Source organism: Octopus sinensis, linkage group LG11, assembly GCF_006345805.1.
Source record: "Octopus sinensis linkage group LG11, ASM634580v1, whole genome shotgun sequence".
Classification (NCBI taxonomy): domain Eukaryota; kingdom Metazoa; phylum Mollusca; class Cephalopoda; order Octopoda; family Octopodidae; genus Octopus; species Octopus sinensis.
The window spans coordinates 10087880-10102093 of NC_043007.1; the positions used below are offsets into that span (position 1 = coordinate 10087880).

The following is a 14214-nucleotide window of genomic DNA, read 5'->3' on the forward strand; positions in this document are numbered from 1 at the left end:
TTTCCTATTTGTTAAAAAATTTATATGTTATTTCTTAGATAAAAATTATTATTAATTAGAAGAGCACAAGATTGTATTTGTAACAGTTTTCTGCTGGGTTATAATTCCAGATATATCCAAGATTGGAAAAGTGCCATTTAACACATGTGCAAAAAAATATAATACTTTCATTATTCAATTCTGAGAGATTTTATAGATGCATTTCACCAATTTAGATGTATCTCTGAACAGCTGCTGGTATTTCTATCTGAATATTTTCAGTGTGTGCACTCTATCAAATTACCTTGTTTCTCTCAGTTAGAACTGTACTCTGGAGTTGTGAAGTTGTCTGTTTATATTTACATTTCCTTTATCAGGCAGCTATGTTCACTTTTACTTTCTTTATGCTACGAACAAATCATCTGAGAGTCTAAAACTAAACCATCAACTTTCCCTTACACTGGTGAATTGCGTTTGTTATGAACACACGTCTGTAGGGAGGAGATTGTTCTCCAGTAAAGAAAACAACATTGATCGAATATTCACATTCATATCTGCCAGAATGTATCGAAAGTGAATAGATACATTGTTTATTTTCTTGCTGTTGTGTGCACCCCATGAATTATGTTTGGCAGATTTCTATAAACAAGAGCCTGTAATCTTGTTAGATTAATTCGTCCAGGGGTAGCTTTCACTGAAGAAACACAGTAAGGTTGAAACACCTGGTATCTCAAAGTCCCCTTATACTGGTGAAACACGTGTGTGATGAGCTGACATTATCCAAAGAGAGGAGATGTTATCATCATCATCATCATCATTTAATGTCCATTTTCCATGCTGGATGGTTCGAGAGGAGCTAGTAAGCCAGAGCTCTACACCAGACCCCATGTGTCTGTTTTGGCATGGTTTCTTCAGTTGGCTGTTCTTCCTAATGCTAGCAACTCCACAGGAGTGTACTGGGTGCTTTTTACCTAGCACTAGCACAGGTGCTTTTTACATGGCACCAGCAAGGTCACCAAGTAGCTTGCTAGACAAAGACCTAGCTGAGAGAGAGACCATGATGGTGAGGAAAAGCAATAGCAGTCAGAAATTCGCATTTGAATCTGCTAGAATATACTGGAAAGGAAGAGATACGTCATTGTTTGGATTCTCACAGTTCTGTGTCCATTTTAATACCCAACAAAAATACACACACACAATTAAGGGTTTAGCAACAAGTTGCTTCACCACATACCGAAAATTTAGAAATAGTAGTGAAAAGAATTAACGGTCTTTTGGCTGCTATTTCCGTTAATTCTTTTCACTACAAATATAACTCCACAGACCACAATATTTGTAACTCACATAGGTAAAAAGAAGAAAAAATAATGAAATCAGTCTTCGATGAATTATGGACGCGTTTCTGGATTAGAATTATAAAAATTCATTTCCTTTATCAACATTATATTTCAAGAATTATAAATTTAAAAATGCTAGAAAAAACCGAAAATACTTGGTAAAATTTATTAATTATTAATTAATAATTCTTTACCCTATGTCTGTAATGATTATATATATATATATATATATATATATATATATATATAAAATATATACATATATATAATACTCTTTTGGTTGTTATAACTTTGGCTGTTCCTGCAAGGTTTGATGAATTTTTTCAATTTGCAGTAGAACTTCTAGCTCTGAGCTAATCATTTTCTCAATAATCACTAATGATGATTATGAACCTTTTCCTATAATAATCTTTTGAAATAATGAATGTCTTTCAATTACAACCACATGTTCTCAATATGTAGTTTTGTTCTTTAAACTCATGAGAGGAATGATTTTCCCATCTTCGCTGGGTACATTGGGTACACTTTCTTTTAACTCTGGAAATGGTTTTATTATTCTAAACCAGTGGTTCTCAACCTTTTTTATGCCCCCACACCCCTAAAAACTTTTAACATGTTCTCACACCCCTTACAGTAATAATTTATATCAGAATAAAAGTGCCCGGGGCAATTGCTCTCTTTGACCCCCTATAAATCCAGCCCTGCTCGTACCCCTGGTTGGGAAACACTGTTTTAATCAGAGCGGAATTTTGTTTTGATTCCTGAAGAATTACTTCCTTAATAATTAAGTAGTAGAGTTGTATGCTGTTCTTGCTTTTCCAAATTCCTTCCTTGCTCGTTATAAGATATATAGTTAGATACAAGTTATAAAGTAAAGCTAATCTTTTATCATTCTTTTCTTTTATCTTGTTTCAGTCATTAGACTGTGGCCATGCTGGGGCACTGCTTTGAAGAATTTTTAGTTGAATGAATCAAACCCAGTACATATTTTTTCTTAAAGCCTGATACTTATTCTATCAGTATCTTTTGCCGAACTGCTAAGTTATGGGGGACGTAAACACACCAACACCAATTGTCAAGTGGTGGTGGGGAACAAACACACATAAAGACTCAAACACACACACACACACAGATATATATATATGACAGGCTTCTTTCAGTTTCTTTCTACCAAATCCACTCGCAAGGCTTTGGTCAGCCGAGGCTGTATTAGAAGACGCTTGCTCAAGGTGCCTCACAGTGGGACTGAACTGAGAACCTTGAGGTTGGGAAGCAAGCTTCAAGACTTTGACATTTCCTAGTTAATTAGCTTTTAATTTAATTTTTTCTTTACTTTTGGGCATATGTGTTCTATTACAGCCCCAGGCTGAGCAATGCCTTGTGAGTGAATCTGATAAACAGAAACTGTGTGTGTGTGTGTGTGTGTGTGTGTGTACCCATCTTTGTACCTGTGTGTGTATGCTCCCCATGCAGTATTTAATAACTGGTGTTAGTTTGTTTGTGTTCCTGTTACTTAGTGGTGGTTCCGCAAAAAAGACCAATAGGATAAATATTAAATTTGAAAAATAAGTAATGGGTTTAATCTGTGTGACTGAAATCCTTCAAGGCAGTGTCCCAGTATGGCGACAGTTTTGTGACTGAAACAAGTAAAAAACAAAAAAGGTATTTATTGTAGCAGTTTGACCCTTTTAATACCAAATCACCTGAAACCGCCTCTGGCTCTGTAGTACAAATGTCTTGTTTTCCAAAGTTCTGAATTAGAATCTTCCACCAAATCTAAGTCACAATTTATGTTCCTTACATTTGCTAAATGATAACTAATTTATTTTACTAAATTCGTTGTTATATTTAAAATTGATTAATAGAAACACAGAGCTTCTCATCAGAAGGCTGCGAGCTGGCAGAAACGTTAGCACACTGGGCGAAATGCTTAGTGGTATTTCGTCTGCCGTTATGTTCTGAGTTCAAATTCCGCCGAGGTCGACTTTGCCTTTCATTCTTTCGGAGTCGATTAAATAAGTACCAGTTACGCACTGGGGTCGATATAATCGATTTAATCCCTTTGTCTGTCCTTGTTTGTCCTGTCTGTGTTTAGCCCCTTGTGGGTAGTAAAGAAATAGGTATTTCGTCTGCAGCTTCATTCAGAGTTCAAATTCCACCGAAGTCGACTTTGACTATCATCCTTTCGGGGTCGATTAAATAAGTACCAGTTACGCACTGGGGTCGTTGTAATCGACTTAATCCGTTTGTCTGTCCTTGTTTGTCCCCTCTGTGTGTAGCCCCTTGTGGGCAGTGAAGAAATAAGAAACACAGAGCTTCTCATCAGAAACATGGTAACAAAGGGGTTAATTTATTGATAGGGAGTTGACTTTTTTCCCTTCTCTCCAATACCTCTTTCTCTTAGTCTTTCACTCATCTCCACCTACCTATTTCATGTGCATACAATTTCAGCAATCATCTTAACTGGAACTTCTATATAACTTCAGTTAGTGCTGTGCCAATGAGTAAGAGTTGTGTCTTGATGTTTATATATAGATATATAACTTGTTAAACTCCCTCACTACTCTTAGCCTTGACTTTTGAAGTTTTCTCCTTCTCTGTGATACTAAACTTACCCACAACTGCCAGTTTTCTCCTCCCCACACCCCTGTTCAGATTATAAGTCAACCATCAGCGCTACATTCCAAACAGCCTGCTACACACCTTAATTTCAACATTTCTTATTGCCAGAGGCTACAGTAAAAAAAGCACTTGAGAATAGGGATCTTGCACCTACTAATGGCAATGTTGATTTCCTTAGAAAAAACATAGACAACTGTTCTACATCTACCATCCAGATCAGTACCTCACAAACCTTTTCAGCTATCACCCCTATCTCTCTTTACTCTTTTACTTGTTTCAGTCATTTGACTGCGGCCATGCTGGAGCACCGCCTTTAGTCGAGCAAATCGACCCCGGGACTTATTCTTTGTAAGCCCAGTACTTATTCTATCGGTCTCTTTTGCCGAACCGCTAAGTGACAGGGACGAAACACACCAGCATCGGTTGTCAAGCAATGCTAGAGGGACAAACACAGACACACAAACATATACATACACATACATACATACATATATATACATATATATACGACAGACTTCTTTCAGTTTCCGTCTACCAAATCCACTCACAAGGCATTGGTTGGCCCGAGGCCATAGCAGAAGGCACTTGCCCAAGATGCCACGCAGTGGGACTGAACCCAGAACCATGTGGTTGGTTAGCAAGCTACTTACCACACAGCCACTCCTGTGCCTATCTATTGACATCTTTAAAATTTTTTTTATTGTTTATAATTTATATGCAGGCACAAGCATGGCTGTGTGGTTAAGAAGCTAGCTTTGCAACCACATGGTTTTGGGTTCAGTCCCACTGTGCTACTGCACTATAACCCAGCACTGACACACACACACACACACACACACCTTATTTGTGGGTTAAGAAGACTACCATTTGTTTCATGCTAAGATAATTCTCAGCAATTATCAAGCCTGCCACTTGGGACATTGGTACTCATTTCCATCTTGTGTCCTCTTTCTAGCAAGATACAAGTACCAATATCCTATGTGATAGGCTTGGTAATCATTGACAATTCTCTTGGCATGAAACTGATGGTAAGTAACCTTGTTAATCCATAAATAAAGTACAGGGTGGGCCAAAAGTCACACGCAAAATAAGTTCAATACACTCCTGAATTGTCAAAGATATGCTTCAATATTTCTAAAATTCATCATCATCATCATCATCGTTTAACGTCCGCTTTCCATGCTAGCATGGGTTGGACGATTTGACTGAGAGCTGGCGAACCAGATGGCTGTACCAGGCTTCAATCTTGATCTGGCAGAGTTTCTACAGCTGGATGCCCTTCCTAACACCAACCACTCCGAGAGTGTAGTGGGTGCTTTTACGTGCCACTGGCATGGGGCCAGTCAGGCGGTACTGGCAACGACCTCACTTGGATCTTTTACACATGCCACCGACACAGGTGCCAGTAAGGCAATGCTGGTAACGATCACGTTCAAATAGTGTCTTTTACTTGCCACTGGCACGAGGCCAGATAGCCGCTCTGGCAATGATCATGCTCGGATGGTGTTCTTAATACCCTACTAGCACGGGGGAATACACACATACTTGTACATGATGAACAAAAATAAATAATAATAATAATAATAAAGTAATATAAATAAAATGTCTCCTGTAAAGACATGTCTGGTCAAGGGGAAATATTACCTTGCTTGGAAATAGGTGGGGTTTGACAACAGGAAGGACATCCAGCTGTAGAAAATCCTCCTCAACAGATTTCATCTCAGCCATGTGAGCGTGGAAATGCGGATATTGAAACAATGACGTGGATGTTGCTCTCTGTTGCAAATGTAGTGTGTATATGTGTGTTGGGTTGAATCTTCTTGCATGACTTTTCCATTTTTTCGTGTGGCAGAACCCTTGTGTGAACAGGTGCAGCAGGTTATATAAAGAAAAGTTAGGGAGACCTTTGTTTGTCTGAAGATAGTTGCTATCATTTCTCACTGACTGCTACGAGCAAGAGGCATTATTGGTTCTTTTACTTCTACCATTTCTGCCTATCTTCTTTCTTTCATCCTTACTTATGTCAACACAGCCATAATCATTCTTAACCATTATTGTCGTTGTCATCATTATTACCACCACCTCTATCACCATCCTCATCATCACCACCACCACTACCATCATCATTGCCAATACTATCATCACAACTATCATCATCATTGCCAATACCATCATCAACACTACCATTATATGTCTTGTATGTTTTTGTACTATTAGTGTTTTAGTTTCCTTTGTACAATTAAACATAATTAATTATTATTGATGCATTTTAATTACAAGAGGAAACATACATTACAATTTAATGACTAATGCAAAAAAAAAAACCATATTTGATGGATTTTCTTAAAATAATTGGTATCCAGTAAAACTTTTTAAATTAGTGTTTTTTAATGTGTATAAGAAGAAAATGAAATTTTAATCCTTAAAACTTAATTCTGCTATTTTATTGCAAGATTTTAAATATGTGTATTTTTGTTTTTTTCAGCAGGCATTTGCTATGCTTTCTGACCTAAAGCAGAATCTGTTGCACCAAACTAAACATGGGGGCGAGAGACCAAAGCACTAGGAAAAGTCAGAGGAAAGTACGGAGATCCATTGAAGTGACGTCTCCCCCCAAAAGGAAGAATGACATTCGGATAGCAAGCAACAGAAAGAAGCAAGAACAATCAGACCAAGTAAAGGCAAGCAAGAAAGACAATGAAGAAGATAAACGAAAGAATGGCAATATCAAGTTGCAGAAGTTTCCAGTTAGATCTCGCAGACGTAAGGCAGATGCAGGTGCAGAGGAACAGAGTCCCCCCAGTGAGGGGTGTAGATCTGCATTTGCCAAGAGAGCCAGGCTTTCAGTGTCAGTTGAAGGAAAAGTAAAAGATAGTAAACCAAACAAGCTCAATAGAACTGCTAAAGGCTGTGCTAAGGAATCTCCTGCATGTAAAAATAAACAGAATAGTAAAGTAGGTAAAGATGTTAAGGAATCCAAAATAGTGTTGTGTAATAATTTATCTGTGTCGTTAGAACAGTCTGTATTTAAAGAAAGCGAAAGCAAAAAATCTACGAGACATCTGAGAGGAGTTAAGCAAAGCCGAGCAACAAAAGTGGTTAGAACATTACCAGTAACAAGAAGGAGTAGTGCCGAGGCGAAAGCTTCGAAAGTAATCAAAAAGCCTAAGAAAAATGCTACAAAGGTAAAGAAAGACCTCAAAGAAAGCAAAAACTCCAAAGAAAATAAGGAACCTAATCTTAGTCAAGAGACGAGTAGTGCTGTCAATCACAACGAAGTCATGACTCAGTTACTAAGTACAAGTTTAACAAGTTCAACAGATGTAAAGTCTCCACAAAAAACAAAAACGGTTTCAATCAGAAAGACCAAACTTCAGAGAGATTCAGCAAAGAAACAATCAAAGGACATCTTTAAAAAATCTAAAGATGTTGACGGCAGTTTCAAACCTGTACTAGAAAGTAAGATAGCTAATGCCAATAAGGAAATTCTTAATAATGGTAAGGATGATGAAAGTTCTTCCAACAAGGATTTAGATGAAGTAATACATATTCCAGTCAAGCCTGTTCTAATTAATAACAATAGTGATAGTTCAGAAAAGGTTCCTAAGACAGTTCTGTGTAAGTTACCCATAAAAAAAGAAGATATCTCTACAAATAGCAAAATGAAATCTCCAACTCAAAACCTTTCTAACAAAAGTACTTTTCAAAATACAAAAGCTGATCTTGCCAAGAATATCTCCACCATGCCGAAACCTAAGGGAAAAAGGACCTCCAAAACTCTGAAATCTGAAAAGCCTTGTAAAATGGTGAAAAAAACAGACGATAATAAGATTTCTGATGGAGCTAGTGAAATGATGAAAGTGATAGAAATCATCAAAGCAGAGGTGATGGAATCAATTGTAAATGATAAGAAACTAGAAAAGAGTCGTAAGGATGATCTAGTGGGAAAAGCCTCCAGTCAATGTAGTAATTGTAAACGAGACTTTTGTAACAAAAGTTCTTTAACGAGACATATGAAAAAATGCATGATTGTTGCTCAAGATCCACTTATAAATAATGTAGGTAACAAAGTAGAAAATGGAAGCACTAAGGAGTTATCTAGCAAAACTATTTCAGAAGAAAGTGCAAATGTTACTAAAAGCCAAAATAATTCAACTAATATCTCGAATTTACCTCTGTCTGGCAGTCTAGGACAAGTGTTAGAAATAGTTCCAGCTGCAGAGACAAAAAATGTAAAAACTGCTAAACAACCATTAGAAGCTAGTACGGAAATATTAAAGGTACCATTACATGCTACTAACTCTATCAACAATGATAGTGTGATAACAAAGGCATTTAATGCATCTGTTTCACTTGGTTCTATGACAGAAATGTCAGATGTTTACAAAGAGACTACAGTTCAGACAGCTGCTGTTACTGTTGCCAATTCCATCGAGCCCCTCAGCTCCCCTGATACTCAGCTGAATGCTAATGTTAATGAAAATCACGCTGCTGTTGAAGAAGTGGACTTCACAAGTAAGATCTGTGATGAACCAGAAAAAAAATGTGCCAAGGAACAGGTAGGACAAGACAGTGACCTTTACAAAGCAGCAAATATAGATGCTGCCGCTGCTGCTGTTGTGGCAGCTGTTGTTGCCAAAATAGGAATGGAAAACGGCACAGCCGTATCGGTTGTAAAGCCAAAGCCCCATTTCTGTGAACATTGTGACTTTAAAACGGGGAAGCATTCTTTGCTAGCACGCCATGTGGAAACCCACGGCATCTTCATGTGTCTAAAGTGTAGGTTTGTTGGGGAAAACAAAGAAAACTGTGATGCTCACATGCGTGAATCCCATAAGAAGAAACGCAGTGCTAAACTTTGCAGGCAGTGCCGTAAATATATTGATACAGATGTAGTTTCAATGGAGAAACACAAGGAAGAATGCAGTGTACGTATCTTAAACTGCAAAGAATGTAATAAGGTGTTTCGCTATGAATCATCGTTGAAAGTCCACATGGCAACCCACTACCCAGAACTGCCAAAACGATTCCATTGCATGGAATGTAGCTATCAATCTAATTACAAAGCAAACCTACAGAAGCACATGAAGAGTATCCATGAGTTTCGGGAAAAAAATGTGAAATGCTGTATCTGTGAAAAAATGTTTTTCTCTGAAGATAGTATGAAACGCCACCTGAAGGTCCATTCTGACGATAGACCTCATAAGTGTGACTTGTGTGGAAAGGCATTCAAGACTTTACCTGCTCTCAAGACTCACAGAGATGTCCACGAACCATCTCGGCCATTTCTCTGTGAGGTGCAAGGTTGTACAAAGGATTTTCGGACTGCACGTTTATTAAAAAACCACCGTGAAGAATACCACCAGCTGTCTCCGAAAAAATATCATTGTTCTAAGGAAGGCTGTCGCTTTTCTTTCTTCAAGCGAAGTCATTTAAGACGACATGAGATAACTCATACAGGTAAGATGTCCTTATGCAAATCATTCACTGAATATGTTTGTTTCTGTTTTTCCCTATAATGAACAAGAGCTGGGATCATAATGTATTGTGGTGTTTTTTTGAATGGAATACTTACACAGTTGCGGTATGTATCATCATCATCATCATCATCATTGTTTAGCGTCCGCTTTCCATGCTAGCATGGGTTGGACGGTGCAACTGGGGTCTGGGAAGCCAGAAGGCTGCACCAGGCCCAGTCTGATCTGGCAATGTTTCTACGGCTGGATGCCCTACCTAACGCCAACCACTCCATGAGTGTAGTGGAGTGGTTGGCGTTAGGAAGGGCATCCGGCCATAGAAACATTGCCAGATCAGACTAGGCCTGGTGCAGCCTTCTGGCTTCCCAGACCCCAGTTGCACCGAGTGGAGTGGTTGGCGTTAGGAAGCGCATCCAGCTGTAGAAACACTGCCAGATCAGACTGGGCCTGGTGCAGCCTTCTGGCTTCCCAGACCCCAGTTGCACCGAGTGGAGTGGTTGGCGTTAGGAAGGGCATCCAGCTGTAGAAACACTGCCAGATCAGACTGGGCCTGGTGCAGCCTTCTGGCTTCCCAGACCCCAGTTGCACCGTCCAACCCATGCCAGCATGGAAAGCGGACGCTAAACGATGATGATGATGATAATGATGATACATACTGCAATTGTGTAAGTCTTCAGTAATATTTTAGCTGATGTAGGACCATCAGACACCAGCAAGTGATTTTGTGAGAGAAAGTCTAATACACTGTGTGCATGTGCATACACACACACACTCTCTCTCTCTCCTGATCCTTTCATCTCACTCTAAAAAAACACAAATGCATGTATATACACTCACACATGCACAAGCACACACACACACACATACATACATTATATAAATACAGTCCCAATTTTAGCATCGCATATACAAGAAATCAAGTTTGTAGAGCATTAACCCTTTTGTTACTGTATTTATTTTGAGATGCTCTGTGTTTCTTTCAATTACTTTAAATATAACAAAATATTTAGTAAAATAACTTAGTTAATCATTAAGCTAGTGTTAGGAACATAAATTGTGACTAAGGTTTGGTGGAAGATTTTAATTCAAAACTTATGAAAACAAGATATTTGTACTCAGAGCCAGAGCCAGTTTCAGCCGAGTTGGTAACAAAAGGGTTAATACTTTTGTTACCATATTTGTATTAAATTTGTCATTATGGTCTTTGGAACATAAATTAACATGGAATTTTGATGGACAGTTTTAATTTATATTACTTTAAACATGATGTTTATATCATAGAACCAGAGGTGGTCTCAGGCAGGTTGGCATCAAAAGGGTTAAAGCATCTAATATAAGCAGAACTTCACATAAAACCTGGGGTGATCTTTTTTATTTTTCTGGGTAAAGTGTATCCAGTATGCCATTAAATACAGTGTATATATATATTTGTCTGGGCGCAGGAGTGGCTGTGTGGTAAGTAGCTTGCTAACCAACCACATGGTTCCTGGTTTAGTCCCACTGCGTGGAATCTTGGGCAAGTGTCTTCTGCTATAGCCCCGGGCCGACCAATGCCTTGTGAGTGGATTTGGTAGACGGAAACTGAAAAGAAGCCTGTCGTATATATGCATATATATGTGTGTGTGTTTGTGTGTCTGTCTTTGTACCCCTAGCATTGCTTGACATTGCTGGTGTGTTTATGTCACCGTCACGTAGCGGTTCGGCAAAAAGAGACCGATAGAATAAGTACTGGGCTTACAAAAAGAATAAGTCCCGGGGTCGAGTTGCTCGACTAAAGGCGGTGCTCCAGCATGGCCACAGTCAAATGACTGAAACAAGTAAGAGAGTGAAGTTCAGACATGGCTAGGGCACAGCTATGATGGTGTGGTTAAGAAGTTTGCTTCATAATCATGTGGTTTCAGGATCAGTCCCACTGCATGGCACCTTAGGCTAGTGTCATCTACTATAGCCACGGGTCGACCAAAGCCTTGTGAGAGGATTTGGAGGACAGCAACTGATTAAGGCGGTGAGCTGGCTGAAACACTAGCATGCCGGGTGAAATGCTGAGCAGTATTTCGTCTGCCATTACATTCTGAGTTCAAATTCCTCTGAGGTCAACTTTGCCTTTCATCCTTTTGGGGTCGATAAATTAAGTACCAGTTATGCACTGGGGTCGATGTAATCGACTTAATCCCTTTGTCTGTCCTTGTTTGTCCCCTCTGTGTTTAGCTCCTTGTGAGCAATAAAGAAATAAAAAATTGATAGAAGCTTGTGTGTGTGTATGAGTTGGAGTTTGTGTCTCCTCGTCCTGACATCGCATAGTAGTTGTAAACAAGTGTCACCATCCTACAAGCAGTGTCATTTGTTTCTAATCTTCCATGAGAACATGGAACATCTTACCTTGCTTGGAAAGAGGTGAGAGATAGCAACAGGAAAAGTTATCCAACTGTAGAAAATTTGTCCCAACAAATTCTGACTGATCTTTGCACCCTGAAAAAGTGGACATTGACCTTTTAGCATTTGGATTACTTTGTCAAATGCAATTCGTATTTATTCACTTTGTTTTGAATTTAATCATGCATCATCTTGGAGCTTTGAAATTTTGATGACCTGTTTGTTTATTTTTAGAATAACATTGTAGATAGGCATGAGAAGCTGAACCTGGTAGTTTTAAATATAAAACAGGTAGAATATTATACCTGTTTTATGTAATTGGCCATCTAGCTGTCATCATCATCACTGTTCAATGTCCGTTTTTCATGCTGGCATGGGTTGGACTGCTTGATGGGCTGGCTAGGCAGAAGACTGCACCAGGCTTCGACTGTCTGTTTCGGCAGAATTTTTACAGTTGAATGCCTTTCCTAATACCAACCACCTTACAGAGTAGACTGAGTGCCTTTTACTTGACACCAGCACTGGCGAGGTCTGTTTTACAATGGTGTTTACAGCTGGATGCCCTTCCGAAGACCAACCATTTCATAGTATGGACTGGATGCCCCAGCACTGGCAGGGTCACGAAGCAACTTCCAAGACATAGATCCTTTGAGAGGTATTGGAGAGGGCCCAATTATTTTACCTGTTTTATGTTGTCCGTTGCCAGCCTCACCTGGCCCCCGTGCTGGAAGCACATAAAAAGCACCATCTGATCGTGGCCGTTGCCAGCCTCGCCTGGTCCCCATGCCAGTGGCACGTAAAAAAACACCTTTCATCAGTTGCCGTTTGCCAGCTCCGTCTGGCACCTGTGCGGGTGGCACGTAAAAAGCACCCACTACACTCGCAGAGTGGTTGGCGTTAGGAAGGGCATCCAGCCGTAGAAACGCTGCCAGATCAGACTGGGCCTGATGCAGCCTTCTGGCTTCACAGACCCCAGTTGAACCATCCAACCCATGCTAGCATGGAAAGCGGACGCTAAATGATGATGATGATGATCAAACCTTTTTCTTTACTACCCACAAGGGGTTAAACACAGAGGGGACAAACAAGGACAGACAAATGGATTAAGTCGATTACATCGACCCCAGTGCGTAACTGCTACTTAATCTATCGACCCCGAAACGATGAAAGGCAAAGTCGACCTCGGCGGAATTTGAACTCAGAACATAACGGCAGACAAAATACGGCTACGCATTTCGCCCAGCGTTCTAACGATTCTACCAGCTTGCCTTTTATGTTCAAACCTGCCAGATCCAGCCTCTCACATGTGATGATGATGATGATGATAGTAATACATACTACAGGTATCTTTTGTTGTAATGCTAAAAGTATCTGCGAATCACAAAAAGTAACCATTACTTTTGATGGTAGAATCTATTAGTAGTTTTGTTTCAATAAGTTTTTTAACTTGCAAGATGTTTTGTCTGAAAATCAGTACAGCTGTACCCACTCTCTTCACAGCAAATAAATGTAAACTGCATCCACTATTTATACTCTGAAGAGTCTGGATACAGTTGTGTTGATCTCCTGAGGAAACCTTTTAGCAAGCTGTAAGTAACTAATAATACCCCCACCCCACCTCCAACACACACACACAGACACAATATGCAAATACTTACATACACACAACACACATGTATGACAAAACTCAAGTGCAACCCGTATTAGGATAACTGAGGCGGCGAGCTGGCAGAAACGTTAGCGCGCCGGGTGAAATGCTTAGCGGTATTTCGTCTGTCGTTACGTTCTGGGTTCAAATTCCGCCGAGGTCGACTTTGCCTTTCATCATTTCGGGGTCGATAAATAAAGTACCAGTTACTCACTGGGGTCGATGTAATCGTCTTAATCCCTTTGTCTGTCCTTGTTTGTCCCCTCTATGTTTAGCCCCTTGTGGGCAGTAAAGAAATATATACTTTTAAAAGTAAAGAAACACGTATTAGAATAACTACCATACACCTATGACGGTGCTTATTGCTACTACTCATACACAGACATCCGAGACTGCATCCTGAAGAATACCATTTAGTTGTTTTGACTGAAGGAGATAAAGATTAGCAATGTTAAACTACGTAGGTTGATATATAAAATGGGGCTTTGATGCTTGAGCAGCATTGCTGGTATGAAGTGGTAGAATATTTAAGCTTGTAAACATTTTTTAATTCAGGGGACATAATCAGTACTGGTATTATCGCCAGGCCCAGCATAATTACCAGACTTAGTGTCTGTTGTAATAACAATTCCTTGCATATTTTCTTAAGTGGGAGGAGACATGAAATTATTTGAGACTTATGGTCTTTTTTTTTTTATAAACTGTTATTATTAGTATTGTTGTATCATCAAAATATTGGACAATAATAATGAAATTATTGTATACAGTGCTCAGGTGC

General features: G+C 39.3%; 1 protein-coding gene across 5 annotated transcripts in view; it reads left to right on the forward strand.

Annotated features, from left to right (window-relative positions):
- Nucleotides 1-14214, forward strand: part of LOC115217707 — a 151473-nt gene that overhangs the window by 124904 nt on the left and 12355 nt on the right. For 4 of the 5 annotated variants that reach the window (XM_036507056.1, XM_029787465.2, XM_036507057.1 and 1 more), the window contains one exon: nucleotides 6424-9398. In XM_036507056.1, the coding sequence (XP_036362949.1) occupies nucleotides 6479-9398 (2920 nt within the window). In that variant the 5' untranslated portion in view covers nucleotides 6424-6478. The remainder of the gene's footprint in view (nucleotides 1-6423; nucleotides 9399-14214) is intronic. The other variant, XM_029787466.2, reaches the window with a different exon arrangement.